Below are 17597 nucleotides of genomic sequence, written 5' to 3'. Positions count from 1 at the left end.
CCTTGGTTCAGGGAGATAATTCTTTAAATCAGTTATGTGTTTGTAAAAGTCATGTTTCATCAATGTATTTTAAGCATTTACCTGAAACAGATTGAAAATAATCTATGTATCCTAGAAGCTTAAAATATATTATTGAAAATGGTTGACACAAACGTATTAATGATTTTAAGAGTTATTTCCCTTCAACTAGGTCATGTAGGTCTACCTCCTTAATCTGAAACCATTTAATGTCAACTCTTCTTGTTAGAAATCATTTGTCTTTTATTACAGATACCTTTGCCAGCAAAGTAGCAGCTATTAATGATAAGTATGCTGATTCCTCGATAGGAAATGTGACCGGGAGTAATGCTGTAAATGTTTTCTTGGGTATTGGTATTGCCTGGACTATCGCTGCCATTTACCATGCTGCCAATGGGGATATATTCGAAGTACCGCCAGGAGACTTAGCCTTGTCTGTTACAGTATTCTGCGTAGAAGCAGTTGTAGTTGTTTTTGTTTTGCTGGTTAGAAGACGTTATGGTGGAGAGTTGGGAGGACCTCAAAATACTAAAATAGCCACATCTGTATTTTTCGTTATGTTATGGGTTCTCTACCTTGTATTGTCATCTATGAGGTCATACTGTTATATAGATTTCTAATGAGAGTATCCCCTCAGTAGGAATTAAAATCAATTAAATGTCAAAATGCAAATCTATTTATCTCTTTAATTTATTTATTTGATTTTTTTTTTATTGATTTATTACGTCTCTTTTGTTCCAGAGGTCAGTCTTTCAACTAATCATGAAGATTTGTTGTGTTTAGAATATCTTTATAGAAATAACACTGAAATTTCCATGTTCTCTACGTAATTAATGTTGATTTGCTTGTTTGTTTTGTTTGTTTTTGTCTCTCTGTTTTAAATGACCAACTCATATTTAACCGACTCATGTGTTTATTTTGATTTTATTTTCCTTTGAATATTTATGTTTGAAAAAAAAAGTGCATTTTGCCCTCTATTCATACATTGCAGCAATTATTGACTTTAAAATAGCTTAACAGAATACCATTTCCATTCTCAATTTTATTATTACGAAAAGATGTAATAGACAATACGAGTGAAAAAAAAGGTCAAGTTTCAGGAGAGTAAAACCCATGACTAACTAGACTGGTGTCGTTAGTAGCTGTAAAGGTTTATTCCTCCCATTTAGAAATTTATATAACAGAGATTTGCCTTTGCTGGTTAAAAATAAGTGCTGCATTCTGTTGAAATACTAACCAAGATTAGTCTTGAGTATTAAAATCTGTTTTCTTCCTTATTAGCAAGAACGAAATCAGTTGAAATTGTTTACAAGTGTATTGATAAACTAAATTTGTTCCTTAATTTGCAGTATTTTTTGCTTTTTTAACTGTATGAATCCTTTCTCCATTCCAGTAAAGAAATCATGCGACTTGTAAATACCATAAAGTATTCAGAATTAACTATATTATTCATCACTGAAATGGCTCAAAAATATTGTGTTTCATTGTTGTTGAATCTCTTTTATTGTATTAATTTAGAATTTACAATTTGAATATACATATTGTTAAAAAAGCACTATTTTTTTTCTTGATTTATATATTTCTTGTACATGTGAATATGTAAAATTTTGAAAATCACTGCTATTTACTCAATATGGATTCAGTGATTCACTGGGGTCATATATAGCAAAGATTTCAAAGGAGTAAGTCAAATTATGAGCTGTCAAAATGCATCTTTTTTAGTTAATTGAACAATAACAAGGGTCTTTGAATTGATATATCTCTTTTAGGTCTGTGAAGTTTATATTTGAAAATTTGTATTTGGGTCAAGTATCTAAGTTCAGAGTTTTCCTTTACTAATATACTGTGGATTCATTTATTTTCGTGGGTACAAATATTCGTTGATTGAGGAAAACTTTCATGTTCCTGGATATTTAGTTTGGTGGTTTTGCGGAAGAATGCATATAGGCTTATGGAAAATTTGGTATTCGTTCACCTGTTCCCACGAAATCCACGAAAATTGGTATCCAACGAATAATAATGAATCCACAGTAATGAAATCCATGAAAATTGTTAGTTACCCCGGAATTATTAAGAAATCCACAGTTAGAAATTTGTAGAGGCCAATTTTTTTGGTAGTTTGTTTACATTTTTCTACAATTAAAAAAGGTAGCAGAAACAAAATGCCTATAAATGTTTGCTTGAAATAGGTCAACAAATGTTTTTTTACCATATTTGTTAGAATAACCATTGTCTCATATAATGAAGAATCTCTTAATGAATAAACAACATTTAAATTGTTTAAAAGGAAATGGAGAATCTCCTAAAAATCATAATGAACAAAAAAGTATGTAAAAGATAAATGTAAGTTATGTAAATGTTGTTAATTTATGTTAAAATGTTAATTATTATGCAAGAAAAGAATGAAAGATACTGTCTATGAACTATTTATTGTCTCGCATATTTGAAATCCAAGATAATATTTGCTTATTTTAAAGAAAATTGAATTTTATTGATAAAACTTTTGTAGTTGTCTGAGAAATCCATGGTTGTTATATTTATATATGAGATACAATATTGTATTTTGGTTATAATTCATGTCAGTGTATAGAGATCTGTAATGAAACACACACAATGTATCCATAAAGTTAACAAATATCTAAATATACAACAATGTTTGAATACAATATGCAGATATGTGTATTACATGTGTAAAAAATACAAAACTTTTTTAATCTCATCCTTAGCATTATTGGATCTAACAGGTAAAATGTACATTGTTTGTCAACATTAGAAAATTTGTAAAGGATAATGAACATACTTTTTGAAGGCAGATTAATTCTATTTACATTTTTTTCTCCCAAATATTAGGTTGTTTGCTCTTTAAACTCAAAGCTTCATCAGACTGACAATATATCTTTTGTTAGCTAGTCTCAAAGCTGGAAGGTATTAGATCAGAACAGTTATTTCTGTTGCAATGTAAATTGTAAGTTTTTGATATCAAGATATTGTTTCATTATTATTATTGCATTATTCAAAATGTAGACTATGCAATTTATAAGACCTTTTCTTTTTTAAGTAAAGTCTTTTATTTTGTTTACATATTTAATGTTTGTCCTCCATTATGGTCATACTGTCCTTCCGTAAGAAAAGGTAACTTCTTGTGTAGTCGGTATAATCTTTGGCGTAAAGTGATTTTATTATTTATGTACAATGCTCCGTCTGATGTTGGCTTTACTTTATGTTTTATTCAGTTGCAATTTGTTTATTTCTATCCCTTGTTCATATTCAGCATTTTTTTTTATACCTTAAACATTCATACCATCACTGCAAAATTACATCCTTGTTATTTATTATTCGTGTCCAAGCAATTTTTGTCATTTTGTTCTAAGACATATTATACACAAATGCCTTTAATTTGTGTATTCATGACAGTGTTCTGATGATACTACGAGATATACAAATACTTTCAAAAATTTTTGTTTTAAATATTTCATTTTTAAAAGTGGATAGCAAAATCCGGCTTGAATTTGCCAAGAGATGTTGCTTTTCTTTTTTGTTTTATTAAAAAATTGAATTTAATGATTAAAAATGGATCATTTTACCATTGTAATGTATTGTAAGAAACTACTGTGTTTGGATTTTCTAATCGGTGGATATGTCATTTTAAAAGTTGCCTAAGCTGGCCAGCATACTTTATTAGAAATGAAATATTAGATTGCTCTTCTGTTGAAACAGAAAACATTATAAATGCATTTTTTTATTATAAATGTAAATTTTGTGGAATATGGATAAATCTAAATTTCTGCTTATTATTATTATTTTTAAATCTTCTAGGAGCTTATGTTTTTTCAAGCATTAGATATATGATTAGAGTATAAAGCAAGTTCTTGAAAATAAAGGTTGTATATTTGCAGATGAAGGGATATATGGATAGAAGTAAAGCTGATCAAATAGCAAGGCATAATAAAGTATTTCTCATACTTATCTTTCTACAAATCCAATAAATATTTTTTTTCCTGACTAGTGGGCTTCTTTCAGTTAATTAATTGGACATTTTTTTACATTTAAGACTTTAAATTCAAATTTAATCATGCCCAAGTTTAATCAACATTGAAACATATTTTCATTTTCATTAGAATAAACACAAGACAAAATCATGGATCCATTTTTAACATTATTTAAATCAAAATGATATCTGTAGAAGAATACGAAATTAAAGGATTTTTCTTTGTCTTTATAAGTGTAATGATGTTATGACATGTTTTTTCTCTTTTATATGGAAAAACCTTTATTATTTCTATTTATTTATTTTATAGTTTGGAGCATTTTACATTAAATGAAATAAAAATAAAAAAATCAAATGCATTGAAGCTACCTCTACATGAACAAATATTTGCAGCTAAATTTTTTATTAGTTTATAAGCATCAGAAAAGATTTATAAACTTGATGGTCTAAATGCTATGTCTGATATATTATGTAGGTTTAAATAATGGAAGAAAATTATTAAAAAGTAATACTCTTTTTTTTTTTTTTTCAATTCTTTTATATTATTACACACTTGTTAAAAACAGTTCAAGTGAAAATGGCTCAGTACAATGTGCAATCATATTTACAATTCATTATGATCTCATTTTTCTGCAGTGATGAATTTTCCCCACATTGTTGTGCAGATTTTGTCTATTCATCAACAATTTATGTCATAGACAATGAATTTAGGGGCCTATCTTGAATTTGCTTGATTTGAGTTGGTTGCCATATCTATGTATGTAAATGATTTTCTGAACATTCCCTTTGACTTCCCTTGGTACCAGTTTAAGAGAGAACATGTGTATATTTATTTTTGTGTGTGAATGGTATAATGATAGTTCTATGACATTGCTTTTTCTTTTGAATCTCAAGATAGGTCCTATTAAAATAGCTATGCAGAAAATGTACTGGTCAGTGTGTAGATAAGTTATTTATTTCAGAGACCTAATACCTAATACTAGTAGCATTCAAAGAAAAATTAGATTTTTTAATTTGCTATTACTTCTTTACCTGCAATTTTGCTTGTAGATTTTTGGAAACTAATTTATATTTACGTATTTATGCAGATCTGTCACCCTGATAAACAAATTGTAATTAAAGTTAATATTTGTGAGATTGCTTATAACTTTTAGTAAAGTTTATTGATAGAGCCTTAGAATGTATAGATGTTTATATCTGTTAATGGATTTTTCCAAAAGTCAAATGTGTAATAGGGTAGAAAGGCACTTTAAGAAGCATTTGAATTGTGATGGAAAATGGCTGTTCATAATGTTAGCCATATGAAAACTTTTTTTTTTAGAAATGGTTAGATGAAATAAAAAGTGCCAACAGACCCCTGTCATACATTTTTTGGAAATTTCATAGCAAATCAAAATATCCTGCTCCAGTAGGTTATCACAAAACTACAAATAAGTAATTCCCGATCAACTTTTCCATTAAGATAATTTGTGGACAGTTAAAAGGGAAGTTTTATTGAATTTGATGGAGGGCTGTCTACTGTTTTGGTGAAAATAACATCAACACAATTTCCCAGTCTCTTTCTACTTTCGGACTCATTATATAGGAATATTATTCATTCAGCATAAAATTATAAGTAAACAAGTTCTTTCTTAATTTTGATCCATGTCTTCTAATCTCCATTGTAAAGTTCTTTCTAGTAATAAGAATTCTTTGTTTCAAGCAAACTTGGCTATGGGTTGTTTTCTGCACTTTGGTTGGTTACTTTGTAAATTCTAATACTACAAAGTGAATTAACTGACTTTCGTTAAGAAGTGAACTAATTAGTTTTCGCTGCTGTAGTATTTTTCACAATACCACTGTTGCAGGATATTTTGCATTCTTGTTGAAATAGTATTCAGGGAGTATTTTGTGATTATTTTCTGTCCCTTTGTAGCAGCAGTAATACATTATGACCAGTATATTTACAGTTATAAGGGTATTGCAGTGTAAAATATAACAGTTTACAAGTTGTTAATTTATTTTTTAAGTTATTTCATCTGTGATTTATATTTATTACATTTGTTATATGACCAGTAGTTTGGCATTATATAAATAACCCAAGCTTTTCCTAGATGATTACACCATAGTTTTAATGTATATTTCGGTTGTAAATTAACATCATGTGTTGTGCTGGTAGGTTTTTCATTGTAAAATCATAACATTTAGATAGAAATGATTGTTTGAAATGCACAGAAGTATTACATAATTTTCAACTGTTGTTAAAATGTCATAAAATTGGATTAATTTAAATTTTTCTTCTGAAAATTAAAACTTTTAAGGTGGTTTTCAGTAGATTATAATAGGATATTTCCTTCTTGAAAGATTTTCTACATTGCTATATGATTATAAATTTTCGTTAAATATTGAATTTTTTGTTTCTAATCCTTTAAAATTGAGAATGAATAAGTTATTAAATGTCTTTAGATATCATGTATATACATTTTAATTCTTATTAATTGCTCTCAAGTAACCACATTTTATGGTGTGCATAGTTCTGTAAATGTATTCTTAGAAACATAACAAAATGCTTGGAACAGGTATCAATTGTCTAGGGTTGATTTCATTTAAGCTTACATGGTACACGAGGAAGGCACAACTAATGCTGGAATTTATGTTGAAGATGAAATACACATACACATCCTAATAAGCTTATATGAGGATATTGGTTGAATTTATTTCTAAACACCAAGTGAAAATTGACAGCGGTAAAAAAGAAAGATAGAAATTCTCTTAAAAGAATCAAGATGTCCTGAAACTCCATTATTTTTAAAATTCAAATTGTCATATTCTAAAGTAATGACAAAATTTTAAGTTAACCTTTAAAACTGATTAATATTGCAATTGATATTAAATAGATATTACAGATTTACAATAGAAGGTTAATTCGGTTGGTTAGGATGATAATGATTATAATGGGTTAAAAATGATAATAAACATTCATGAAAACTTCTTCTAAAGAAACCATTTTTATTGTGCCTTCACTTAGTTAAATGTATATCTAAATGAAATTTTCCTAATATTTGTTATTTGTTTCTTTTAATAACATCATGTAACATATGCATGGAATGACTGTGAGGCGATTGATTTCATGTTTATATCATTCTGTAAATTATTCCAGTACAGAGAAGTGTTAACTACCTGTTGTGTGTTGATACCTACCAAATTCCATTCCACCATGTCATTTAGGTTAATCCATGAACAAAATTTAATTGTTGTTTTCAGTTTGTCATTAAAGGGTTGAAGTCATTATTAAATGTTTTATTTTTATGCCCCACCTACAATAGTAGAGGAGCATTAGGTTTTCTGGTCTGTACATCCGTTCCTCCGTCTGTCTGTTCGTTTGTCCATCTGTGCGTCTGTTCATCCTGCTTCAGGTTAAAGTTTTTGGTCAAGGTAGTTTTTGATGAAGTTGAAGTCCAATCAACTTGAAACTTAGTACACATGTTCCTTATGATATGATCTTTCTAATTTTAATGCCAAATAAGAGTTTGACCTCAATTTCACGGTCCACTGAACATAGAAAATGATAGTGCAAGTGGTGCATCCGTGTACTGGGGACACATTCTTGTTTATTTCTAAACAACAAAATCGGACGCTTCTGAGGAGTTCATGAACAGAAAACCACATGTTGTATGGACAAAACTCAAAGAGCAGTCCACAGTTTATTGCAGATAGTTAATAAGTGATTTAGACAAATTCCACATAAAACCTGAGTTGGACCTAGATCAGAAAGGAATATATGCCCAACTACAGTTGAGTCTAGTTAATATTGTATACAAAATACTTCTGATCATGTCATTACTGTTCATTGTCTAAAATGTTGTTTGCCATATATAAATTAGAAGATTGGGTTTGATTGCCAATGAGACAACTCTTCACAAGAGAGGTCACCATACGTCTTCAAACAATGAGTAAAACACATTCCCGATAGTCAGCTAAAAAAGACTGCCCCAAAATGAAAATTCAAATGAAAAAACTAACAGTCTGATTTATGTACAAAATAATAAATAAAAAACAAATATAATAATTAGCAACAATCAACAACCACTAGACTACAGGAACAGGCACATACTTAATGTGGCAGGGTTTAACATGTTTGATGGTGTCAACCCTTACGCTAACCTAGGACAGTGGTGGAACATTTTAACATAAGAAACAACTTAAAAATTTGTTTGAAAAGGGTTTAACTCATCAGCTGGATACAGTAGCAGAAACACACAGACAACAAACTGACACCTGACACCTAAAACAGATCTGAGAGTGCTTATATTTACTGACAGCTAGTTCAAACACAATAGTCTGTTTGCACTAAAAGGTAATCAAAGTAAAACATATTCATGGAGTTAAATATCTTGTTTTAAACAATGAGCTATCGAGAAATAAGGGACGACATCAAATGTTCAATGTAGGATATAAAAAATAACTTAATTTGTGAAAAATTAATTTACCAATATGAATATATGTAAAATCGAAGTCAAATATGATGATGTTTTGTTTTAAAGTAAGGTCTACTAACTGGACAAACACTTTCATTTGTCGAAAAACAACCCACTCAAAACATGGGGTCAATTTCAGGTGCTCCAGAACGGTTTGCAGATCCTGCTCTACGTGTGACATCTGTCTTGTTTATAATCCCATGAAATACGCTGATAAGTTGTAAAGCAAGTGATAAGCACCACCAATAGCGGATTGGTAGTTGACTGTCATATAACCCTAAGACATTACCAAACTCGTAAACCATTACTAGTATTATTATTATTACAAGGCATTTTATAGCGCATTATATACAAATACAATTACTGTAAGCGCTTTTCATGTTAAAACAAAAGTGCACAAGTTCGTACATACACGAAATTACAAAGTTAAAAATATACCGAAATATGTATAGCATGCATCAAATCAACTATAAAAAGTTAAGATTCCAGCAACTTGGTAAACAATGACCTAAAAGAATTATTAATGAAAAAGTAAAAATTTGAAAACTTGTTATCTTAACTAAATATTTCTAAAATTTGCTGAATTTTGTATTTAAAAATAAGTTACTAAAATATTCGAGCTTGTAAAAAAAAAAAAACGTTAGTTCAAAATAAACAGAAACACATAAAATCAGAATAAAATGCACTAAATATTAAAAATCAACATTAGTCTAATACCACCAATCACAGTTCCAGGTTTTAACTATAAGCGATCCATAAATGCAACTTTGAATAGATGCGTCTTTAGTCCTTTCTTAAATAGTTCTAGCGATTGATCATTTCGAAGATTTGTTGGAAGGCTATTCCACAGAGTCCCGGCCGCCACATCGAACCTCCATTCACCATACATTTTTGGCATCTCAATTAAAGAAGCATTTTCAGATCGCAACGATCGTATTGGTTTGTAAAAATGTATTAGTTAACTTAGATTCGAAGGTGCAAGTCAATGCAAAGCTTTAAATGCGTAAAGCAACAGTTTATACTGGCATCAGAATTTGAATGGTAGCCAGTGAAGAGACATAAGTGTTTGAGTTATATGTTCAAACTTCTTTTTACGGGTCACTAGTCTGGCAGCTGTGTTCTGAACACGTTGAAGTTTGGATAGACTCGAGGCATTCACACCATGCATCAAAGCATTACCGTAATCAAGTTGCGACGTAACAAGTGAGCATACAAGAGTTTTGCAAGCGTCCTCCGTTATATATGATCGAATCCGTCCTATGTTACGAATCTGATGGAAACAAGATTTGGTAATTGCATTTGTCTGTTGCTGCATGCTGAGGGTTTGATCGAGAAAAACTTCAAAATTTCGAACAAAGGTAAATTCACTGAGTATAGTTTCGTCAAAATTCAGTTGTAACTTACTAAGACTTTTGACTTTGTGTTTTAGAGCAAAAACAATCAATTCGGTCTTGTCCTGATTTAACTTCAACATATTTGTACACATCCAAGTTTTGATATCTTCCAAACAAGCTTCTTTGCGCTCGGTAATGTCATCCCAATTATTTACAGTGACTTGACTGTTAGTTAATTAAAAATTTTGACCAAATTGTACGGAAGCCGATAAGGGCCATTCAAAAAAATTATTTTATGTCGTTATTACGACATAGAATGTCGTAATTTCGACATAACATGTCGTTATAACGATGTCGTAATTTCGACATAACATGTCGTTATAACGACATCGCTATGTCATAATTTCGACATATCATGTCGTAATAACGACATCACTATGTCGTTTTAACGACATATCTATGTCGTAATAACGACATCGCTATATATAAAAGAATATGTATTATGATTGGCAAGAGACTAAATGACACAGAAATTAACAACTAAAGGTCATCAAAATGCCCCCAATAATTAGAAAAAAAACCGCATAGTCAGCTATAAAAGAGGGAGGAAAGATACCAGAGGGAAAGTCCCCGAAATGCTGTGTGGCAGACAGTGTTATTATTTTATAAATTATTAGCTCCCTTGGTAAAACTCTAAATTTCATATTTAATGTATTTTATTTTTAAATAATTTACATGACGCTTAATAAGTATATATTTGTTAATTGCATAGCTTTCTCTATTTAAATTCATTGTTTAAAGATTTCTATTTATATTGTAAAGTTTGATATTTGCATTGTCGCAAAATCTTTGGTTACCTTCTTGGATACCTTCAGTGAGAAACTTATATATTTTATAAAACCCTGCATGGTTTAGTAGATTGCGATAAGAACTGTGCTGCAAGACAGAAAGGTTATAAACTTAATATGTGAAATTATTACAAATTACAACTCGTTAAATTTATTAGAGAAATCATCTTGTCCGACCAAGGCAAGCAATTCTTTCTGTCTCCATATATATTAGCGCAAACTATATTGCTTCTTGTAATAAGGATAAATTGAAGTACTGTTTGCTCAATTTCTACTTTCAAACGTTGTTCATACAACCTCTAAGGATTTAAAACAGAATCTTCACAATTTCGTCCGCAAAACAAAATTAAAATGTTAGAAAACACGAACCAATATTAAAACAAATTTAATATATGTTTTGAATTATGTTTTGAATTATGTTTTTACAGCTCTTCATCATATCCTAGTAAGTAATATCTAGATATATTTGAGGATTAAAATAAGAAAGCTATGTGAAAAAACGGATGTCCAACGTTACATTTATGAAAAACTGTTTTAACTCGTATGTATAGTGATCTTATTTCTTATTCTCTGATCTTATTGATTCTTGGCAGGAACAACGAAAAGTGTCGATTCTTTGTGGCGTTAAAGCCGTTATTTTACCAAATTTCATTTGACTCGGTGGCTGCATATTAAGCTGGAATAAGAAAACTGCCCGACGTTTTTCGTTAACTCAACGACTGAAAGTAGATATAGCAGAAAATGAATAAAAAGGGTAAGACAATTATAATAATATCTACCAGAGTACAAATATTTGCCTCATGTGAGTTCAAATATTGCGGATTCAATCAAATCTTCTCTACAAAGTCGTTTTTTCAAACGATAGTCATTTTGTCCAAGTTGATATTTCATTTTTTAAGCAGTTAACGCGTATATTTTATAATTGATCAAAACAAAAGTTAGATACACGAAGAGTAAAAAATGCCAAGATTCTTTTCTTATTAACTACATACTGTATTTGGGTCTTAAAGGAAAACAATGCTTCCATACATTACAAAACGGTAGCCAATTTGTCCAAACGTCTGAAAACGTCTAAAATCCTAAAGACGCTAATTTCCTTCGTTACATGTGCTAAAGTTTCAATTAAATGTTCATGATAATTAAAAAAAAGAAGAATAGTGCATGTTGCTATAGATTCCGCCCGGAAACATAAGTTCGACACAGGTTAAATTTTGCATTTTTTATTAATCGTATATAGCTTTTAACGAGTTGTTTAAAAGAATTTGGAAATGGGGAAAAAATCCCATTACATAAACTTCGCCCAACTTTTGCAAAGACAAATTGGAGACACCAAGACAGTCCTCTAAATGTTAAATGCGAATTGAAATTTATGTAACGGAAGTACTCCGAAATAGATTATTTAAAGTCGTCACTTCAGTAACTTAAAGGTGCAATCACCAATATTAAAAGACTTAATACCAGTTCACGGAATGTTTTACTTCGCGATTTGTCCTGTTGTTCATGTTATAATTGTCGTGATAATAGTAATTCCTGTACTAGCGAAGCCGGAACTTTTCGTCAATATAAACTTGTGCATGAAATGGAGGTAATTGAAAGACGAATTCCAAACAGCGACGAAACCCGTTTCATCGAATTAATAAAAAAAAACGGGATTATATTTGCGTTTTTTGCGGACGATCCAGGAGTAGATCACTATATTTTAAAATGTATATATCTGAAGATGACTCGGGAAATAATTCTAAAGCTATACGGTTCAAGTAATTGAAGGGTGTATTTCGACAACATATGTGCCAGAGAATACAATTCTATTCAAATTTAACCAAGGGTAAAAATGTTTGATTTACTTGCAGAGTGTCAGATATATTTGTATTGGGGTTTAATTAAGATATAGGAAGTTTACAATGACAGATGATATCACAGTGGATGCTATGCACATTGAAAGTTAAACGTCATATGATAAAAAAAAATATGAAAAACCGTATGCATGTACTTCCGTTTAATCTTTCCTTCCTACATTACATGCGACAGTACTGCATTTTTAGTTGAAATAACTTAAAGGATAAACATTTTTAGATCAATTTCTGGAAGTAATTTTTGATAAAATGACATCACAAAACGAACAAAACCAGAATCAACCAACATTATTAAACACCGAATTAAACTTGCAAAAATTAATCGAAGTAAAAAAACATCTTCGACACCGCTTTTTCAGTGCAACGTCTTGTAGGAACATCGTGCCCAACGTTTGAAAGTAGAAATTTAGCAATCAATACGTCAATTCACCCTTATTACAACAAGCCATGTAGTTTGCGCTTATTTACAGTGTGATGGGAAAGGGCCGATGCTTGACTTGCAAATTCAGTCCCTTATTTCAATTCACATAATATCTTTCAGGTTTGTGACCAACTTGACCGGCAGTAAAACCCTTTATATAGTATGGAGTTTACTATAATGTTTTTTTAAAAATCTTTATAGTAGATATAACGTTGTATTTCAAATTCGTTTACTAATTAATTTCTATCAAATATATAAGTTTCTCACTGAAGGTGTCCAAAGAAGGTAACCAAAGATTTTGCGACGATGCAAATATTAAACTTTACAATATAAATAGAAATCTTTAACCAATAAATTCAAATAGCAAAAGCTATGTAATTAACAAATATATACTTATTAAGCGTCATGTAAATTATTTAACAATAAAATACATTAAATATGAAATTTAGAGTTTTACCAAGGGAGCTAATACTTAAATAATAACACTGTCTTCCACACAACATTTCGGGGACTCTCCCTCTGGTATCTTTACTCCCTTTTTTAAAGCTGACTATGCGGGGGATTTTCTAATTATTGGGGGCATTATGATGACCTATAGTTGTTTATTTCTGTGTCATTTAGTGTCTTGCCAATCATAATACATATTCTTTTATAAATAGCGATGTCGTTGTACCGACATAGCTATGTCGTTAAAATGACATAGTGATGTCGTTATTACGACATAGCGATGTCGTTATAATGACATGTTATGTCGAAATAACGACATAACGATGTCGTAATAACGACATGTTATGTCGAAATTACGACATGCTATGTCGTAATAACGACATAAATTATTTTTATTGAATGGCCCTTATCGGCTTCCGTAAAAATTGCAATTTGTTTTAGTAAACCAAATTGTTCAACTGGTCAGAAATTTGAACCAACTGCTGTAGAAAAACCACGGTCAAGTCGTGAAAGTGCAAGGTGATAAAATAAAACATACTTACAATCCTATAAGACTTTAACTCCACTTTAATGATGTTATTTCTAAATCAGTCTATCAATCTGTATAGTTATATTATAGCCATTACCATACTAAAGGTGAACTATTTTATTTTTGATTGCTATAAAAATGTCCAAACCAAGCTTTTATAAAGTTTTTCTTTCGAAAAGTATTCTATATTCATAAGAATCACACATTATGTGAATAAAAACATTTCATATTCAGTAAAATATTTGTGAAATTGTTATATGTTTGTAGGAAGGGGAGATAATCTTTTTTGGTTTCAAAAAGTCTTTATTCAAAATAATAGTATTTTAGGTTATCTCCCCCAGGAAACTTTCACACGTATTTTACTGAATATATAATGTTTTATTTTAAATTATAAATATAAAATCCTTTTCGAAAGAAAAACTATATAAAAGCTTAGTTTGGACATTTTTATAGCAATTCAAAATAAAACAGTTGACCTTTAGTGTGGAAATGGCTATAATATTACTATACAGATTGATAGACAGATTTAGTAATAACATCATTAAAGTGGAGTTAAAGTCTTATAGGATTGTAAGTATATTTTATTTTATCACCTTGCACTTTCACATTTTGACTCAACAATTTGTTCAATATTCTGACCAGTTGAACAATTTGATATTATAAAACAAACTGCAATTTGGTCAAAATTTTGAATGAGTTGCAATTGGTGGATAGCAACACTAACAGTCAAGTCACTGTAATGGCTTGATTATTTGGTATATTTGCGTATCATCCGCATAACAGTGGTATGCCATGCCATGCTTCTTACATATTTCAATAACCGGGTACGAAAACATGGAGTAAAGTCTCGGTCCAAGCACGGAACCCTGTGGGACGACATATATCAGAACCATATTGTCGGAGTGAACAGATCCAATGGAGACACATTGCGACCTTTTAGTCAAGTATGAAAGAAGCCACGACAAGGCTGTTCCAGATATACCAAAAGTATACTGTAAACGATCGAATAGAATGTCGTGATCGATCACGTTGAAAGCTGCTGAGGGATCCAACATCAGCAATATTACACATGAGTTGTTGTCGAGTGCGTATGTAATGTCATGATGAACACGGATTAGTGCTGTTTCAGTTGAATGTCCGGTGCGATATGCTGACTGCATATCGTCATGTAAAGAGTTCAATATGATATGAGATCCAAATCTCGTGTCAACAACTCTCTCGACAACTTCGGATACAAATGGCAAGTTTAGAACTTCTTTGTCTAGGTTCGCTTTCTTTAGTGATGACCACACAACTGCCTTTTTGAAAGTTGAAGATACTATTGAATTAGTCAACGAGATGTTCACTATGTTCGTAATGACATGCGCTAGATTACTATGCACTCTTTGAGAAGGTGTTTTGGTAAAGGGTCCAATTCACAAGATTTGGATGGCGCTTTCAGAATAATTTTCTTGACTTCTTCCAATGTTGCAGGAGGTAGGATATGTAAATGCACGCCTTTGAATTTCTGATCAGCTGATAGATCATAGATAATTTCGACTTTCCGACATTTCGCCGATCGATGCACATAATCCATTTCGAATGGTATCGATTTTACCAAGAAAACATTTACAAAACTTATTTGCTAAATCCTTTTCATCGTAAGACAAAGAGAGAACCACTTCACGCTTGTTCCCCATTAAATCTCTAGTTATTTTATGTACCTGTTTCTGATCGTTACTAATCTCGGCAATTTTGTTCGAATAATAGCTCTCTTTTACATTTAAGAAGCTGTTTATTTGTCTGGAGACACTTTTCTTTGTATATTTGCTGATGCACTGTCAATTTGTTTTTTTCGCATTTTTCGCTCCGCCCTCCGACGTTCCATTTTAGAGTTTCGTACACAGCTACTTTTGCATAGGTACTATTTCTGTACTAAAAAAATGCAGAACTGGAAATTTACTTTTAATATTTAGTACTATTTCTTTACTTTAAAACTATTGTAATATTTAGATACTTGTATCTAACAGTACTTGACTTGTACTAAATATTTTGGTACAGAAATAATACAATAAACCATGTTTGAAAATCATACCTTTGAGAAAATAGAAAAACTTTCGAAATGCTGAAAATGTAACGATAGTAACCAAACATCTGTAGTACCTAAATTTCAAGTACAAATAAAGTACTGTAAAATAAAGGTACCTAGATATTACAATAATTTTAGAGTAACAAATTAATACTGAATATTAAAAAGTAGATTTCCAGTACTACAAATTTTTAGTACAGAAATAGCACCTATGCAAAAGTAGCTGTTTAGCTCATTGGTGTACCATTCAATATTAGGTCGAATTGTTATTGTCTTTGATTTAATTGGAGCATGTTTGTCGATCATTGACTTAATTTGAGGATTGTAACTTTAGACAAATTTTTCAGCAGACTCTTTGTTGGTCTCGGGATTTGAACTTCAATCTGGACAATCCGAGTGATTCTGAGGCAAGAACTTTTAGAAACATTGATAGAGCATGCAATAGTACAACACGTTCGTTGCGCGACACATATTTGTGGGCATATTCTTGATATGGTAATTACTAGAGAGGATATATACCTCGTACTTTATTTGACCTTTTATAAATAAAGGCAACATAACATAACACTTTTGATTCGAGCGTCATTGATGAGTCTTTTGTAGACGAAACGCGCGTCTGGCGTAAATATTAAATTTTATTCCTAGTATCTATGATGAGATTTTTTGCAACCACTGGATCGATGCCACTGCTGGTGGAAATTTATTTCCCGAGGATATCACCGGTCCAGTAGTCAGCACTTCTGTGTTGACTTGAGTTATCATTGATATGTTCATACTTATAAATTAACTGTTAACAAAACTTTGAATAAAAAAACCAAAGGCTTTTCTACCTCAGGAATAAATCACCTTAGCTGTATTTGAAAAAAAAAAATTAGGAATTTTTGTTCCTCAATGCTCTTCAACTTCGATCTTTATTTGGCCTTTTATAATACTTTTGATTCGAGCGTCACTGATGAGTCTTTTGTAGACGAAACGCGCGTCTGTCGTAAATATTAAAGTTTATTCCTGGTATCTATGATGAGATTATTTGCAACCACTGGGTCGATGCCACTGCTGGTGGAAATTTATTTCCCCGAGGGTATCACCGGTCCAGTAGTCAGCACTTTTGTGTTGACTTGAGTTATCATTGATATGTTCATACTTATAAATTAACTGTAAACAAAACTTTGAATTAAAAAAAAAAAGTCTTTCCTACTTTAGGAATAAATTATCTTAGCTGTATTTGGAAAAAAAAATTAGGAATTTTTGTTCCTCAATGCTCTTCAACTTCGATCTTTATTTGGCCTTTTATAATACTTTTGATTCGAGCGTCACTGATGAGTCTTTTGTAGACGAAACGCGCGTCTGTCGTAAATATTAAAGTTTATTCCTGGTATCTATGATGAGATTATTTGCAACCACTGGGTCGATGCCACTGCTGGTGGAAATTTATTTCCCCTAGAGTATCACCGGTCCAGTAGTCAGCACTTCTGTGTTGACTTGAGTTATCATTTATATGTTCATACTTATAAATTAACTGTTAACAAAACTTTGAATTAAAAAAAAAAAGTCTTTCCTACTTTAGGAATAAGTTATCTTAGCTGTGTTTGGCAAAACATTTAGGAATTCTTGGTCCTCAATGCTCTTCAACCTTG

General features: G+C 30.8%; 1 protein-coding gene across 4 annotated transcripts in view; it reads left to right on the top strand.

Annotated features, from left to right (window-relative positions):
- LOC134710931 (sodium/calcium exchanger 3-like) overlaps positions 1–7281 on the top strand; it is a 49977-nt gene extending 42696 nt beyond the window's left edge. For all 4 annotated transcript variants that reach the window (XM_063571347.1, XM_063571350.1, XM_063571346.1 and 1 more), the window contains one exon: positions 271–7281. In XM_063571347.1, coding sequence (XP_063427417.1) covers positions 271–638 — 368 coding nt within the window. In that variant the 3' untranslated portion in view covers positions 639–7281. The remainder of the gene's footprint in view (positions 1–270) is intronic.
- The last annotated feature ends 10316 nt before the right edge of the window (positions 7282–17597 follow it).

Source organism: Mytilus trossulus, chromosome 3, assembly GCF_036588685.1.
Source record: "Mytilus trossulus isolate FHL-02 chromosome 3, PNRI_Mtr1.1.1.hap1, whole genome shotgun sequence".
Lineage (NCBI taxonomy): Eukaryota > Metazoa > Mollusca > Bivalvia > Mytilida > Mytilidae > Mytilus > Mytilus trossulus.
The sequence above is the reverse complement of the archived record's forward strand: the minus strand, read 5'-3'. Positions and strand labels throughout refer to the sequence as shown.